At 42.6% G+C, this 15,169-nt stretch overlaps 1 protein-coding gene across 1 annotated transcript; it reads right to left on the bottom strand.

The window, feature by feature from the left end:
• Positions 1-8,178: 8,178 nt before the first annotated feature.
• LOC109478679 (leucine-rich repeat and fibronectin type III domain-containing protein 1-like) lies at positions 8,179-9,314 on the bottom strand. Its single transcript, XM_019780345.1, has 2 exons — positions 8,589-9,314; positions 8,179-8,397 (listed from the first exon to the last, which is right to left on the bottom strand). The coding sequence occupies exons 1-2, from the start codon at positions 9,312-9,314 to the stop codon at positions 8,179-8,181; spliced, it is 945 nt and encodes a 314-aa protein (XP_019635904.1).
• Between the last annotated feature and the right edge of the window lie 5,855 nt (positions 9,315-15,169).

Genomic DNA, 15,169 nt, shown 5'->3' with positions numbered 1-15,169 from the left:
TAACAAGGATTACACATTTTCATTCATTATGTTGACACTACGATTCAGTCACCATACAAGCAAGCACTACCTTAACACACCTTAGACGGCATCAATGCATAGCATCATACAACATTGAATGAAATACAGATAGACTACTACTATTAGAACATCGGAAATCCAAGTGATAGATACACATCCATGATATGGAACAAAAATTTTCTGGTTACATTTTCATGCTGCATCGATCGCTGGCGAAAGGCAGTCATCTCGTATCCTTACCGCGCACGCGCACTTCATTGACAACGCCGCACTTTTTGTGTCACATGTTTATTAAAACATGCGGAGGGAGGTTATGACCTACTGATGGCTACTCTGATAGCGTGTCCTCCCACGTGCTTGTAATTATGATTCTCTTCTATTACGCCGAGCTTGAAATGTCCTACAATAAAGAAATGGGACCTCCATTTAACGTCCTATCTGAGGGACGTCCCTAACCAAAACCATTTCCACCTGAGTGAGAAAAGTCGTGTAAAGTGCCTATCCCAAGGACACATGATTGGTGACGTGGTAGGATTCGAACCCGCCGCCTCTTTGTCCTGAGCCAAACACGCTAACATTTACGCCACACAACCCCACTATAAGCAGGTTGATTAGTCTGACCCAGCATTATCTGAGATTTCTGAAATGTTTGTAATTTCAAACCGTTCTAAATCTTTAGCCCAGGCTCTACCCACCAAAAGGACAAAAGCATGAAAATAGGTTTTAGCTCTCATTCTCCACCACGCATCAAAAACATTCGCACACTGACCAGCTGCTACGTTCAGGAGTCACTGTCTATGGTCGCGTAGTCCTCGTCCGCATCGGTTTCACCGCCTCTGTTGTTGCCGCCATACAAGGAGTTTGGGATGTGAGGCAGCGGGATGAGAACAGGAGGAGTCGAGAAAGGAGAAGCCTCTCTGGATCTCCTGACGCGACATTTTCTCTTCAACACGACAGCCAGAGGTATAAACACCACACCGGCTGCAACCGAACCTACGACTTTAAGAAGGGTTGGTAGGCTGACGTTGTACCATGCCTTGTCAATGTCAGTATCGAGGACGGAAATATGTACAACAGGGGTACTCGGGGTATTGTTCGAGAGTATCACTGGTGTACTGGTGGTGGTGGTGTAGTCAGTCGCCTCAGTGGTTGGTGGTGCGGGGGGATTTGTCACAAAGACAGGCTTTGGAAGTATCTTTGCCGTAGTGACCACAGAGTGTGGCACGTCACATTCAGAAAGATCGACTTTGAATAACGGCATACCGCGCATATTTTCTGGGGAGTGACATTTGAAGCCAGGGGGTCCTTTGAGGAGGCTCAGGTACAACGGGTGCTGATGGTATTCTTTACAGGCCATGACATGGTCTCTACTGGAGAGCTGGCATTTCTCGTTTGCCTGGGTCAGTTTCTGAAGCCAGAACAACCTACAGTCACAGCGCAGAGGGTTCCCTTCGACATATGGCTTATATGTGCTGGTGGCTGAATCGAAGTCGCTCGGGAAAATGCCGAGATTTTCCTCTGAAAAAGTTTCCAAGTTGTTGTTGCCCACTTTGAAGAGAATCAAAGATTTTGCCAATGATTTTCTACCCGACATGTCCACGTAAGTTAGGCGGTTGTACGACAAATCAAGTCGCAGTAAGTCTGGAAAACTGCCCATCGACTCCCACGACAAGTTACTGATGACATTATGAGAAAGATTTAAGAATTGCAGTCTAGCCATCGGCGGAAATTTCTCGATAGCTTGTATCAGGTTATTTTGCAAATGGTACTCAATAACCAGATTCGAGTGGGTCGTTACAGGGATGTGAGTGATATTAAGACCTTCACAGTGTAAGCTGATATAATGAACGTACTTGGAAAACATGTCGCACTCGTAACTCATGCAAAGACCTGACTTTGCAGCGACCAACAAAAGCAGAGCCGTGAGCAGGAATCTATTCATCATTGCAGAGTTTACTTTCCTACTGCGATGTCGGCCATTTTTTCTGGTCTTCTAAACTGTCAATACCCGCTGTTCGGGTGCGACGATTTTAATATGCTTTTGATGAAAAACGTGACAGACTCTAGTCTGTTTGGCCGACTCTCAAAGGCCTGTAGTGGGTGAGTGTTTAGTCCGCTATTTTGTGCCTTAGTCCTGAATAATCCAAAATTGTCTAATAGTATGTTGTACAGATGAAACCGGAGGCGTTCATCGAGGCCCTAGCACTGGGCCAATAGCTCTAGGCAACAGACGGTATATTAACAACTGATCTAGTTGTGTGCCCGAACATCGAGGTTTCTGAAAGGAAACAAGATAGGGGACAATTATTTTCATTAGCCTTCAGTGCTCAATATAGGGTCAATAGGTAGAAACTGAAACGTACACAATTCACGTAAAATGAACCAGATTCCAGAAGGAAGTGACGTAAAAAACCTTTGGTAGGTTTCGTAATGTCTGTCTGTAACTGGGTCACGACGATGTGCATATTCTAGAACGTTCGGAAGCGATCATACACAAAACAGGCAAACTCGTATTATTTCAAGAGAGAAGTGTCTTCTCAAATGGGATGCGGACAATTTTCAGGCTAGAAGAAACAATCGTAAGGCTTTTTGAAAACAAGACATAAAGCGTTTCTTGCATTCGACAATTACAAGTGGGATCACTTAAACATTCTAAATCTACATGTAAGGCACAGAAACATAGATTTAGATTTCATTTTACAAAATATAACTTATGTATTCCAACTCTATGTGCTGCACAGAAGTATGGTTTTTTATTTACTTCGACAAAAAACACATATTGCTGTACCTTACATAGATTTAAGACATATATCACATTTGTATTTCAAATCTATGTCAGGCATACAAGCATAGTTTTAGATTTGATTCCACAAAACATTTAGCGTATTTTAGAGCATATATAGAGAGAATATACTCACCAGTAATGGAAATTCTACGCGTGAGGTGGCTGGATCTTTGAAGTATTTGACCGTGCGAAATTCCTGCTGAATACGTGGAGGTACGGAGAGAAGACTGCGGATGTGCGGAGTAGAACAGCGCCCGACTCATCATGGCCGTGACGTCAACGTGATCTCAATATTCATAAATCTTCACGTGGGGTAAGGGAGTCATTTGCAGGAGCACTAGTATTGTGGTCTGACGGTTTTTCGTATTCTGAGCTAAAACACACGGTTCCCTTTGTTTAACCGGCATGTTATTTTATACTGTAGGCATGCCCGTGATGATGCACGTGTTTTTATTTTTACCGTAGCTGTTTTCGTGGTCAATGTAATATTTCAGATGCACCCCTACATTTATGAGGCAAATTGGAATGGTCGAGAAAAGCCCGTTGTTTTCAATAGCGGGGTGGGGGTGGTTTCCTGATTTCCTTCAGGCAGACCTTGGGGTGGGTCGGCAATTAGAACCAGCCGTGCGCCTCCCTTTTTATGATCAACCTTCCCAGAGTGATAGTAATATTAGGAACATCATGCTCGCAAAGATCGGCACTTTAATGTATTCATTGTACAATGATTTGTCTGGAGTGGAGGAGTGAATTAAGTACGTGAACACACGTACTGGTTCAACTTTTCTCTCACACAATTTCAAGGCAACATCCACATATTGACATTCAAGAACCTTCCCCTAAAAGAGATGTCTCAACCAATGGATAAATAAACAAACCTAGTTTCAAATGCGTGAAGTATTCTCTTGGGTGAAACAATTTCATTGGAGGAATATTTGTAACAATAATTTCAAATTTATCCTTAATTATGTTATTACTATGATTCAGTCATCATACAAGTATGGCTTGAAGACATTAATGAAAAGAATGTTAGGTCACTTATGGTATCAGCAAAAAAGGAGATACAGTTAGACTGAATGAATTGTTACTATATGTACATTCCAAATGACAGATCTAGAGACATAAATGCATGGAAAAAAATTGGGGCTTAAATTTCTCTGATGCAGGCGGTCACTTTTTTGCACGTATTTGACAATTTTGCACTATTCTGTTTACGCAATGATTAGTTAGAACGTAGGTCAAGTAAGATTTTGAACTACTGAGGGCTAATGACAACGAGTCGCTATGATGATTTCTCCTACTTTTCTTCTGTCAAGCCAAGGAATGGGAAGGTAGCACTGTACCTCCGATAGAGAAGTGGTCTTCGAGGAAGACCTAAATTTTAAACCCAACTAAAGCAAGCTACATCTTGGTTGTTAGCCCAAGTTCTATCCACCGTAAGGGCACAGGCATGGAAATACCTTTGAGCTTTCACACCCATTCACATACAAACACACACACACACACACACACACACACACACACACACACACACACACAGAAAGAGGAGGAGGAGGGAGAGAGAGAGAGAGAGAGAGAGAGAGAGAGATAACAAGTGAGAAAAGCAACACCAACGCTGACCAACTCGTACCCTCAGTCGTCGTCTATGGTCGCGTAGGTCTCGCCCGTATCGCTGCTGTTGTTGCCGCCGCCATACAAGGAGTTTGAGATGGGAGGCAGCTGGATGAGAACAGGAGGAGGAGAAGAGGCTTCTCCGGATCTCCTGACGCGACATTTTCTCTTCAACACGACAGCCAGAGGTATAAACACCACAGCGGCTGCAACGGAACCTACGACTTTAAGAAGGGTTGGTAGGCTGACGTTGTACCACGGCTTGTCAGTATCGAGGACGTAAACATGTACGTGGATACGGGTTTTCTTCGAGAGTGTCACTGCGTGGGTGGTGTGGTCGGTGGTTGGTGGGGCTGCCGCAAAGACAGACTTTGGAAGTATCTTTGCCGTAGTGACAGAGTGTGGTACGTCACATGCAGAAAGATCGACTTTGAATAACGGCTTACCCCTCACGTTTTCTGGAGAGTGACATGTGAAACCAGAGGGTCCTTTGGTGAGGCTCAGGTACAACGGGTGATGTCGGTATGCTGTGTCACAGGGCATGTTATGGTGTGTGCTGCCGGTACCGCATTTCATACTTGCCTGGGTCAGTTTTTGCAGCCAGAACAATCTACAGTCACAGCGCAGCGGGTTTCCCTCGACATATGGCTTATATGTGCCGTCGGCTGAATCGACGCCCGGTCTCGAAAAAATGCCGAGATTTTCCTCTGAAAAGGTTTCCAAGTTGTTGTAGCTCACTTTGAAGAGAATCAGTGATGTTCTAGCCGACATGTCCACGTAAGTTAGGCGGTTGTACGATAAATCAAGTCGCAGTAAGTTTGGAAAATTGCCCATCGACTCCCACGACAAGTTACTGATGACATTATGAGAAAGATTTAATAATTGCAGGCTGACCATCGGCGGAAATTCCTCGATAGCTTGTATTAGATTATTTTGCAAATGGTATTCCATAACCGGATTCGAACGGGCCATTACAGGGAATTGAGTGATGTTAAGACCTTCACAGTGTAAGCTGTCATAATGAATGAACCTTGGTATTGGTAACAATTTGCATGTGTAAGTCTTGCAAAGACCTGACTTTGCAGAGACCAACAACATCAGAGCCGTGAGCAGGAATCTATTCATGATAGCAGAGTTTACTTTCCTACTGCGATGTCAAATCTTTCTGGTTTCCTAAACTGCCAATACCTGACGTTCTGGTTCTAGCGGGCGCCCTCTATATCTTGGGCTTAATTCTTGGCCGACCCCCAAAGGCCTGTAGTGGAAAAGACAAGTGTTTTAGCCCGCAATTTCCAGCAGTGCCTTATTTGTAATCAATACGTGAGGACCTGGGAGTCAGGCACGCTAGAAGGTAGGCGCGTACATTGACGACTGATTTAGTTTCATGCCCGAACAACGATGTTTCTGAAAGGAAACAAGATAGGGAACAATCATTTCCTTGTTGCAGCTCGTTCGTAAATGTATCTTGTCACATTAAAACTTCATTGTCGGCCGATAGTCAGAATCTGAAGCGCATACAATTCCCATAAAATGAAGCAGTTTCCAGAAGGATGTGACAAGGTGAAAGGAAACAAAGATAGGGCACAATGATTTTCTTGTTCCAGCTCGTACGTAAATGTATCCCGTACGTAAATATCAGAAACTGAAGCGCATACAATTCACGTAAAATGAGGAAGGAAGTGACAAGGCCGTTACATTTTTTAATGTCTGTCTGAACTTGGTTCACGATGATGTTCATATTCTAGACGTTTAGGAAGGAAATGGTTGATTGATTGATTGATTGTCTTCTTAAATGAGATGCAGACTAAACATCAGCATTACCAGATTAAAAGAAATCATCATCGTAAGGCTTTTTGAAAACACGACATAAAGCTAGAGTTCCGTTCATTGCACAACTGAAAGGATCACTGATATATAGTTTAAATCGTCGTTTTAGGTTCAATTCTACAAGATATCTAACGTTTTCCCGGAGCATAGAGATATACTCACCACTTAAAGAGATTCTAGTTGTGATCTGCTCGGGTCCTCGCCCGTGCGAAATACGTGCTGAATGTTCGGATGTACGGACAGAAGACTGCTGCTGGGGACGGTTCGGAACAGCGTCCGACTCATCATGGCCGTGACGTCAATGTGATGGTCTCAATATTCACACTGAGGATGACCTTTCCTAGTAATCTTCACATGAGGCGAGCGAGTCTCTCCAAATTGGAAAACTTGAAATGGGTGTTTGACAAGCGGGAGTAACTATAACCTTTGATATAAAATAAGGAGCCCCATAGCGCCAGCAAAGCGGATAGCTATTGAGTATCTGCTTTTTTTGCGTTCAATTTTTCTTATAAATTTCGTCTTTTTTTGCGTGCGTGCGTTTAATTTTGGCATTATTGGGGACTTAATTACACAGAACGACTTGTTACAATGCAGCAGCAGTTATCATCTGAGTACTGAATATACGCGGTGTGTTTAATAAAAGGTTTCATTAAATTTCTACACTAATCAACCGTAGACATAATTAATGAAAAACGGCATAAATATTGAATATGAAACGAGAAAAAAAATCAATCAATGAAAGACAATTTCAAAGTTTCGTCACGTTTTATTTTGTTCACGAGAAATGAGTCTACAATAACTTTTGATGATCAACCTTCCCATAGCAGGGGGGAGGGGGCATCCTGCTCGCAAAGATCAACACTTAAATGTATTCATTGTACAATGATTTGTCTGGAGTTGAGGAGTGAAGTACGTGAACACACGTCCTGTTGTTTGTTCCTGTCACACGAGACAGCGTCCACAAATTAACATTCAAACCTTCCAAGAAAACGAGATGTCTCAAACGTGAGTTTCAGATTTTTGACTAAGTATTCTCTTGGGTGAAGCATTTTCACTAAAGAAATGTTTGTACCAAACATTGCAAATTATCGTTAATTATGATGGTACTATGATCCAGTCACCTTACAATAAAGCATGGCCTTAAACAAATAGACGACCAAAATTATGGCATCGACATAAAAAGAAATACAGGTAGACTTTGTAACTGAGTGCATTACAGTAATACTACATGTACTTATAGAGCATTGGAAATGAGAGATTTAGAAGGATACTAGTAACGTTACATGCACATCCATTAAAATTTTCTGCTGATAGTTCTCATCTGTATGGCTCGTGAAAATGCGTTCCGTCACGTACTCGCTATGACGATTTCCTCCTACTTTTCTTCTATCATGAAAACTTTCTGGTTCAATTTTTGTGCTACATCTGTTGCCAGAGACCGTCATGTCTCTTGTTTGTCCTGACCGCGCACGTTGATGGCAATGCCGCAATTTTCTGCAGGTTTAGTTAAAACATATGTCGATGGAGATTATGAACTACTGATGGCTGATGTTCTCCGACGTATTCTGTTTGATGACTGTTCCTACTTTTCTTCTATCACGCCGATATTGACTAAAATTGAGAAGGTGACACTATATCCTACAATGGAGAAGCGGTCTTGGAAAATGAATTCATTTTTTTGACCATTCTAAACCAAGCTACTTCTTGCTTATTAACCCAAGTTCTATCCTTCAAGAGAGAGGGGGCAGAAAGACAAAGAGGAAGAGAGAGGGAGAGAGGAAGAGAGAGGGACCGAGAGAAAGAGGGGGACAGAAAGAGAGAAAGTAATAAAGGGGCAGAGAGAGAGAGAGAGAGAGAGAGAGAGAGAGAGAGAGCACCACCAACACTCGCACACCGACCAACTCACACCCTCAGTCGTCATACTGGTATATGTTCCCCTAGTTCTGGTCTGTGTCGCCGCTGTTGTTCCCGCCCTGCAGCGAGTTTTGGATCGGAGGGAGCGGGATGAGAACAGGAGGAGGAGGAGAGGCCTCTCCGGATCTCCTGCTGACGCGACATTTTCTCTTCAACACGACAGCCAGAGGTATAAACACCACACCGGCTGCAACCGAACCTAAGACTTTAAGAAGGGTTGGTAGGCTGACGTTGTACCATGCCTTGTCAATGTCAGTATCGAGGACGTAAACATGTACAACAGGGATACTCGGGGTATTGTTCGAGAGTATCACTGGTGTACTGGTGGTGGTGTAGTCAGTCACCTCAGTGGTTGGTGGTGCGGGGGGATTTGTCACAAAGACAGGCTTTGAAAGTATCTTTGCTGTAGTGACCACAGAGTGCGGCACGTCACCGTGGGCACGTCACATTTAGAAAGATCGACTTTGAATAACGGCATACCGCGCATGTTTTCTGGGGAGTGACATTTGAAGCCAGGGGGTCCTTTGAGGAGGCTCAGGTACAACGGGTGCTGATGGTATTCTTTACAGGCCATGACATGGTCTCTACTGGAGAGCTGGCATTTCTCGTTTGCCTGGGTCAGTTTTTGCAGCCAGAACAACCTACAGTCACAGCGCAGAGGGTTTCCCTCGACATATGGCTTATATGTGCTGGTGGCTGAATCGAAGTCGCTCGGGAAAATGCCGAGATTTTCCTCTGAAAAAGTTTCCAAGTTGTTGTTGCTCACTTTGAAGAGAATCAAAGTCTTTGCAAGTGACTTTCTAGCCGACATGTCCACGTAAGTTAGGCGGTTGTACGATAAATCAAGTCGCAGTAAGTCTGGAAAACTGCCCATCGACTCCCACGACAAGTTACTGATGACATTATGAGAAAGATTTAAGAATTGCAGTGTGGCCATCGGCGGAAATTTCTCGATAGCTTGTATCAGGTTATTTTGCAAATGGTATTCAATAACTAGATTCGAGTGGGTCGTTACAGGGATGTGAGTGATATTAAGACCTTCACAGTGTAAGCTGATGTAATGAACGTACTTGGAAAAGATGACGCACTCGTAACTCATGCAAAGACCTGACTTTGCAGCGACAAACAAGAGCAGAGCCGTGATCAGGAATCTATTCATGACAGCAGAGTTACTTTCCTTCTGCGATGGCGGCCAATTTTTCTGGTCAACACCTGATGTTCTGGTGCGATGGTTTCAAAATACTTCTTTTTTCCCCCAGCTTCTACCACCACTAGATCAGATACAGAGCCTGTCTTTTCACTGTCAGATACAAGCGTTTCAACAACGGTGGGTTAGTCCTAGCGGGCGCCCTCTATATTTTGGGCTGGATTCTGATAGACAAAAGTGTGTTTGGCTGACCCTCAATGGCCTGTAGTGTCTTAGTCCACCAATTCCAAAGTTAACGGTGCCCTAGTTGTCAGAATTGCCTAACAGTATGTTGTACAGATGCGTATATCGAGGACCTGGGAGTCGGACACTCTAGCAGACAGACGGTACATTGACGACTAATTTAGTTTTAAGCCCGAATATTTCTGAAAGGAAACAACAAGACAGGGGACAGTCATTTCATTGTTCTAGCTCGTACTTCAATATATTTCATCACACTAAAACCGTACTTTCAGTCGGAAGCAACTGAAACGCATACAATTTACATGAAAAAAGAAAATACAAAAAGAAAGACAAGAAAGTGACGGAGTTGAGTGGACCGTCTGGTATGTATGGTCCTATATGATGTCTTTGGTAGGATCAATATCATGGTAAAGATGAAGCTTAAGTAACCATGCACCAAATTTACTATTGGGATTTGGGAGAGACCTGTCCTTGAGATGCGGACTTAACATTATTCTTGAAGAATCATCGTAAGACTTTTTGAAAACACGACAAAAAGCATTTTGTGCAATCGACAATTGCAAGAATGGTTGATATATTACGGTCTAAAACCATGTAAGGCACAGAAGCATTGTTTTAGATTTAAGTCTACAAAATACAGTATATTTTTAAAATAGCTAACGTCTTTCCGGAGGATAGATATAGACATATACTCACCACTTATAGTCTTGTCTCGTAATGATCTGTTTGGATCTTCTCCTGTGCGAAATTCCTGCTGAATACGTGGAGGTACGGAGAGAAGACTAGTGACGTGCAGAATAGAACAGCGTCCGACTCATCATGGCCGTGACGTCAACGTCACCTCAATATTCATACAGGATGGCCTTTCCCTGAAATCTTTTCATGGGGTGAGGCTCACAAATGATATCGCGACTATTTATTTTGACTATATTGTAAATCCTGCAAAGAAGCTGCAAAATGAGAAAAAATGTGCCATAAATTGGGAAAAAAATGCAATGAAAACAGGTAACGTTAATATGTTTTCCCATCGAAATTAGTTCATGTATCAGTACAACTAGACTGAAAAATGCGCCACCATACGGCTGAAGTTATGATAGCAGTAAAACATGCATCGTGTTGGGGAAAAATAATTTCGATCGCCAGGGATTATATTTTCATAAGGCGAGAAAATTGGGATATGAGGGTCAACTTAAAGGTTTAAAACGTGTTGACTGGATGGACGAAGGTGTTTTAAGCTCCATGACTGAACACATTGCAGCCATCATATCGTTTCGACACTGTCGTTTCATTAATCGTTTTTAATGATTTTTATTAATGAAATTGTGTTAATAATTAGATTAGCAGCTTCTTCAAGTAGTTACCCGCCATTTTGACCACCTGTGTAGGAACACGTTTGGCATGGTCCGAGCAGAATGGCGCTTTGTAGAACGGGAACCCTCTGAGATGTAATTTTTTTTGCAACTTTTCATGTAGTTTTTCGAGTTTTTGTCGGTAGAATGTCTTTCTAAACTGCGCAGTAGAACGATGGGACGTCTTTGAGATAGATTTATTGCCGTTCTCGTGGTGTTTTGAGGAGAAACTGCGGATTTCCTGACCTGGTGAATTTTGTACAAGAGAACAAAATGGAGAGATAGTTGGTGAGAACTGCGTGGGTTGGAGACGCGCACGACTTCACTTTTTGTACAGGTAGACCACAAATTGTCTGCCATTATTTCATAGCAACTAGTTCGGACATGCCATATTCAACAAGTTATATCCGTAAGAAATGGTGTAGTTCTGTAACATCCAATCCGAACAATTCAGACAGTTTCTTTATTTGAGTCAATTTCGCCGCGTTTTCTTGAATATTTTGCATTTGTAGTGTATTGAATGTATGTCTCATTTATCAATAGATAACTTTTATAGTTCATATTTGTAAAACAAATACGCTGCTATAAACTATTCTCTATATGAACGTAGTTCAAAAACACTTTTGGAATGTGCACGTGTGCATGTACCTTCAGTTCAAGTGGTTTATTTTTTAGTAATTGTTATCTAGGTTTTACCAGGTACAGTTTTTGTCGAGGTGTTGTCGAGGTCAATTCTTAAGAATTGTTATTAAACATAAACTTGAATCATAGCTCTTTTGGAATGGCATAACTTGCCTAGACAACAGAAGATCAAATGTAGTTCTTTTATTTGTTCAGTGTTTTGTGTACTTAGGATCAGCTAACTGTTTCTGTGTGTAACTTACAAGGTTGTATAGTTAGGTGGCTGCAGACTGATTCTGTAGTGAAGACTCCTGTCTAAAGCTGACAAGAGAAGATTGGACTAGACCATACCAGACCAGACCTGTTGATTTGAAGACACCAGATATCAGGTGAGAAAAATCTGATTCCTGTATTTTACTTACCATTTACTTGGTGTTATTTGAGACAAGTGTGTAACTTCTTATGTCTGTATAGTTAGGTGGCTGCTGACTGATGCAGTAGTGAGATCTAGTGAGGACTCCTGTCTGAAGCTGGCAAGAGAGTCTTGGACCAGACCAGACCTGGTGATTTGCAACCCCAGATGAATATCAGGTGAAATCTGAATATTCTGTATTTTACCTACAATTTAAATGGTGTCATTTGAGACAAGTGTGTGACTTATAATGTTGTATAGTTAGGTGGCTGCTGACTGATGCAGTAGTGAAGACTCAGACATGACAAGGAAAGATATGACCAGACCAGACCTGGTGATGTAAACAGTTGTGATGGCTGAGGCACGGACACAAGAGTATCAGGCAGGTGAGAAAATGTGTCTTCATTTTACCTACCAATACTCTGTGTTATTTGAAGAATGTTGTTAGGTGGCTGCTGATAGTAGTGATGATTCTTGTCTGAACCAGACAACACCAGATTGGACCAGACCAGACCTGGCGATTTGAAGACGGCTGAGGAATACACGTCGAGAAAATCTGAATACTGTAATAACCCTATCAGAATTACATGGTGTTATAAGAGACAAGTGTGTAACTTACTTGTACAATGTTGCATAGTTAGGTGACTGCTGACTGACTGACTGATGGTGACTCCTGTCTGAACCTGACCAGAGAAGATTGGACCAGACCTGGTGATCTGAAGACACAAGAGACGTATCAGGTGAGAAATCTTATTTCTGTATTTTACCTTGTGACCATTTACTTGGTATTATTTGAGACAAGTGTGTAACATCTAATGTCTGTATAGTTAGGTGGCTGCTGACTGATGCAGTAGTGAGGACTCTCATCTGAACCTGACAAGAGAAGATTGGACCAGACCAGACCTGGTGATTTGAAGACTCCTGAGGAATATCAGGTGAGAAATATCTGAATTCTGTATTTCACCTACCATTTACTTGGTGTTATTTTAGACAAGTGCGTAACTCATAATGCTGTATAGTTAGGTGGCTGCTGACTGATGATGACTCCTGCTGTCTGAACCTGACAAGAGAAGACTGGACTACACCAGACCTGTTTTGAAGACCCCAGAAGAATATTAGGTGAGAAAAATCTGATTTCTGTATTTTACCTACCATTTACTTGGTGTTATTTGAGACAAGTGTGTAACTTCTAATGTCTGTATAGTTAGGTGTCTGCTGACTGATGCAGTAGTGATGACTCTTGTCTAAAGCTGACAAGAGAAGATTGGACCAGACCAGACCTGGTGATTCTGATGATCTGAAGATTCCAAAGGAATATCAGGTGAGAAAAATCTAAATTCTGCAATTTACTTAACATTTACCTGGTGTGTTTTTGAGCAAATATGTAACATATAATGTTGATAATTAGCATAGGTGGCTGCTGACTGATGGTGACTCCTGTCTGAACCTGACAAGAGAAGATTGAACCAGACTGGACCTGTTTTGAAGACCCAAGATGAATATCAGGTGAGAAAGAGCTAAAATCTGCATTTTATCTACTATTTACTTAAATGATATTATGTGAGACAAGTATGTAACATATAATGTTGTATAGTTAGGTGACAGCTGACTGATGGTGACTCCTGTCTGAACCTGACAAGAGAATATTGGACCAGACCAGACCTGGTGATTTGAAGATCCAAGAGCAAGATGACAGTATCAACAGGTGAGATGATGCTTTACAAAATTCATATGGTTCTACTCAGTTACACTCTGCAACTGTCTTCACTTAAGTTTTGCACTTCACAGAAAAAATCCTTTAACAGTGAATTCAGTGTTTTTTGCATCACACTAATCATCATTTCATATTGTTTAAAAGGTGTGTCCTGAGGGTCAGCTGTCCTGAGAGACATGTGATAATGGGTGACTCCTGTCCAGACCAGACCAGACCAGACCAGACCAGACCAGACAGATTCAGCAAGTTGACTTCAAGACAGTGTGAAGAATCTGACAGTGTACAGGTGAGACAATGGTTCACAACTTGGATGAATTTTTGCTTTCTTCATGGATCATGTGAAGAATTCTGAGGCCTACTTAATAACATGTTTAGAAACAACTTTCTATAGTCTAACACTCTCTATATCTAAATTTCTCTGATGCAGGCGGTCACTTTTTTGCACGTATTTGACAATTTTGCACTATTCTGTTTACGCAATGATTAGTTAGAACGTACGTCTAAAAGTAAGATTTTGAACTACTGAGGGCTAATGACAACGAGTCGCTATGATGATTTCTCCTACTTTTCTTCTGTCGAGCCAAGGAATGGGAAGGTAGCACTGTACCTCCTATAGAGAAGTGGTCTTCGAGGAAGACCTAAATTTTAAACCCAACTAAAGCAAGCTACATCTTGGTTGTTAGCCCACGTTCTATCCACCGTAAGGGCAAAGGCATGGAAATACCTTTGAGCTTTCACACCCATTCACATACAAACACACACACAGAATGAGGAGGAGGAGGAGGAGGAGGGGGAGGAGGAGGAGAGTGAGAGAGAAAGAGAGAGAGAGAGAGAGAGAGAGAGAGAGAAGTGAGAAAAGCACCACCAACCCACCAACACTGACCAACACGAAATCCTCAGTCGTCGTCTATGGTCGCGTAGGTCTCGCCCGTATCGCTGCTGTTGTTGCCGCCGCCATACAAGGAGTTTGAGATGGGAGGCAGCTGGATGAGAACAGGAGGAGGAGAAGAGGCTTCTCCGGATCTCCTGACGCGACATTTTCTCTTCAACACGACAGCCAGAGGTATAAACACCACAGCGGCTGCAACGGAACCTACGACTTTAAGAAGGGTTGGTAGGCTGACGTTGTACCACGGCTTGTCAGTATCGAGGACGTAAACATGTACGTGGATACGGGTTTTCTTCGAGAGTGTCACTGCGTGGGTGGTGTGGTCGGTGGTTGGTGGGGCTGCCGCAAAGACAGACTTTGGAAGAATCTTTGCCGTAGTGACAGAGTGTGGTACGTCACATGCAGAAAGATCGACTTTGAATAACGGCTTACCCCTCACGTTTTCTGGAGAGTGACATGTGAAACCAGAGGGTCCTTTGGTGAGGCTCAGGTACAACGGGTGATGTCGGTATGCTGTGTCACAGGGCATATTATGGTGTGTGCTGCCGGTACCGCATTTCATACTTGCCTGGATCAGTTTTTGCAGCCAGAACAATCTACAGTCACAGCGCAGCGGGTTTCCCTCGACATATGGCTTAT

The sequence above is a fragment of the Branchiostoma belcheri genome, unplaced genomic scaffold (genome assembly GCF_001625305.1).
Source record: "Branchiostoma belcheri isolate BF01 breed outbred unplaced genomic scaffold, Haploidv18h27 scaffold45, whole genome shotgun sequence".
Taxonomy (NCBI): domain Eukaryota; kingdom Metazoa; phylum Chordata; class Leptocardii; order Amphioxiformes; family Branchiostomatidae; genus Branchiostoma; species Branchiostoma belcheri.
This window is presented reverse-complemented; position numbering and strand designations above follow the sequence as displayed.

What these genes read in the sequence shown, in the direction of transcription:
- LOC109478679 (XM_019780345.1), bottom strand. Translation starts at nt 9,314, where the DNA reads ATGAATAGATTCCTGATCACGGCTCTGCTCTTGTTTGTCGCTGCAAAG. An exon ending in CTAAATGTGACGTGCCCACG is followed by an intron (nt 8,398 to 8,588) that starts GTGACGTGCCGC and finishes GACATTGACAAG; the next exon opens with GCATGGTACAACGTCAGCCT.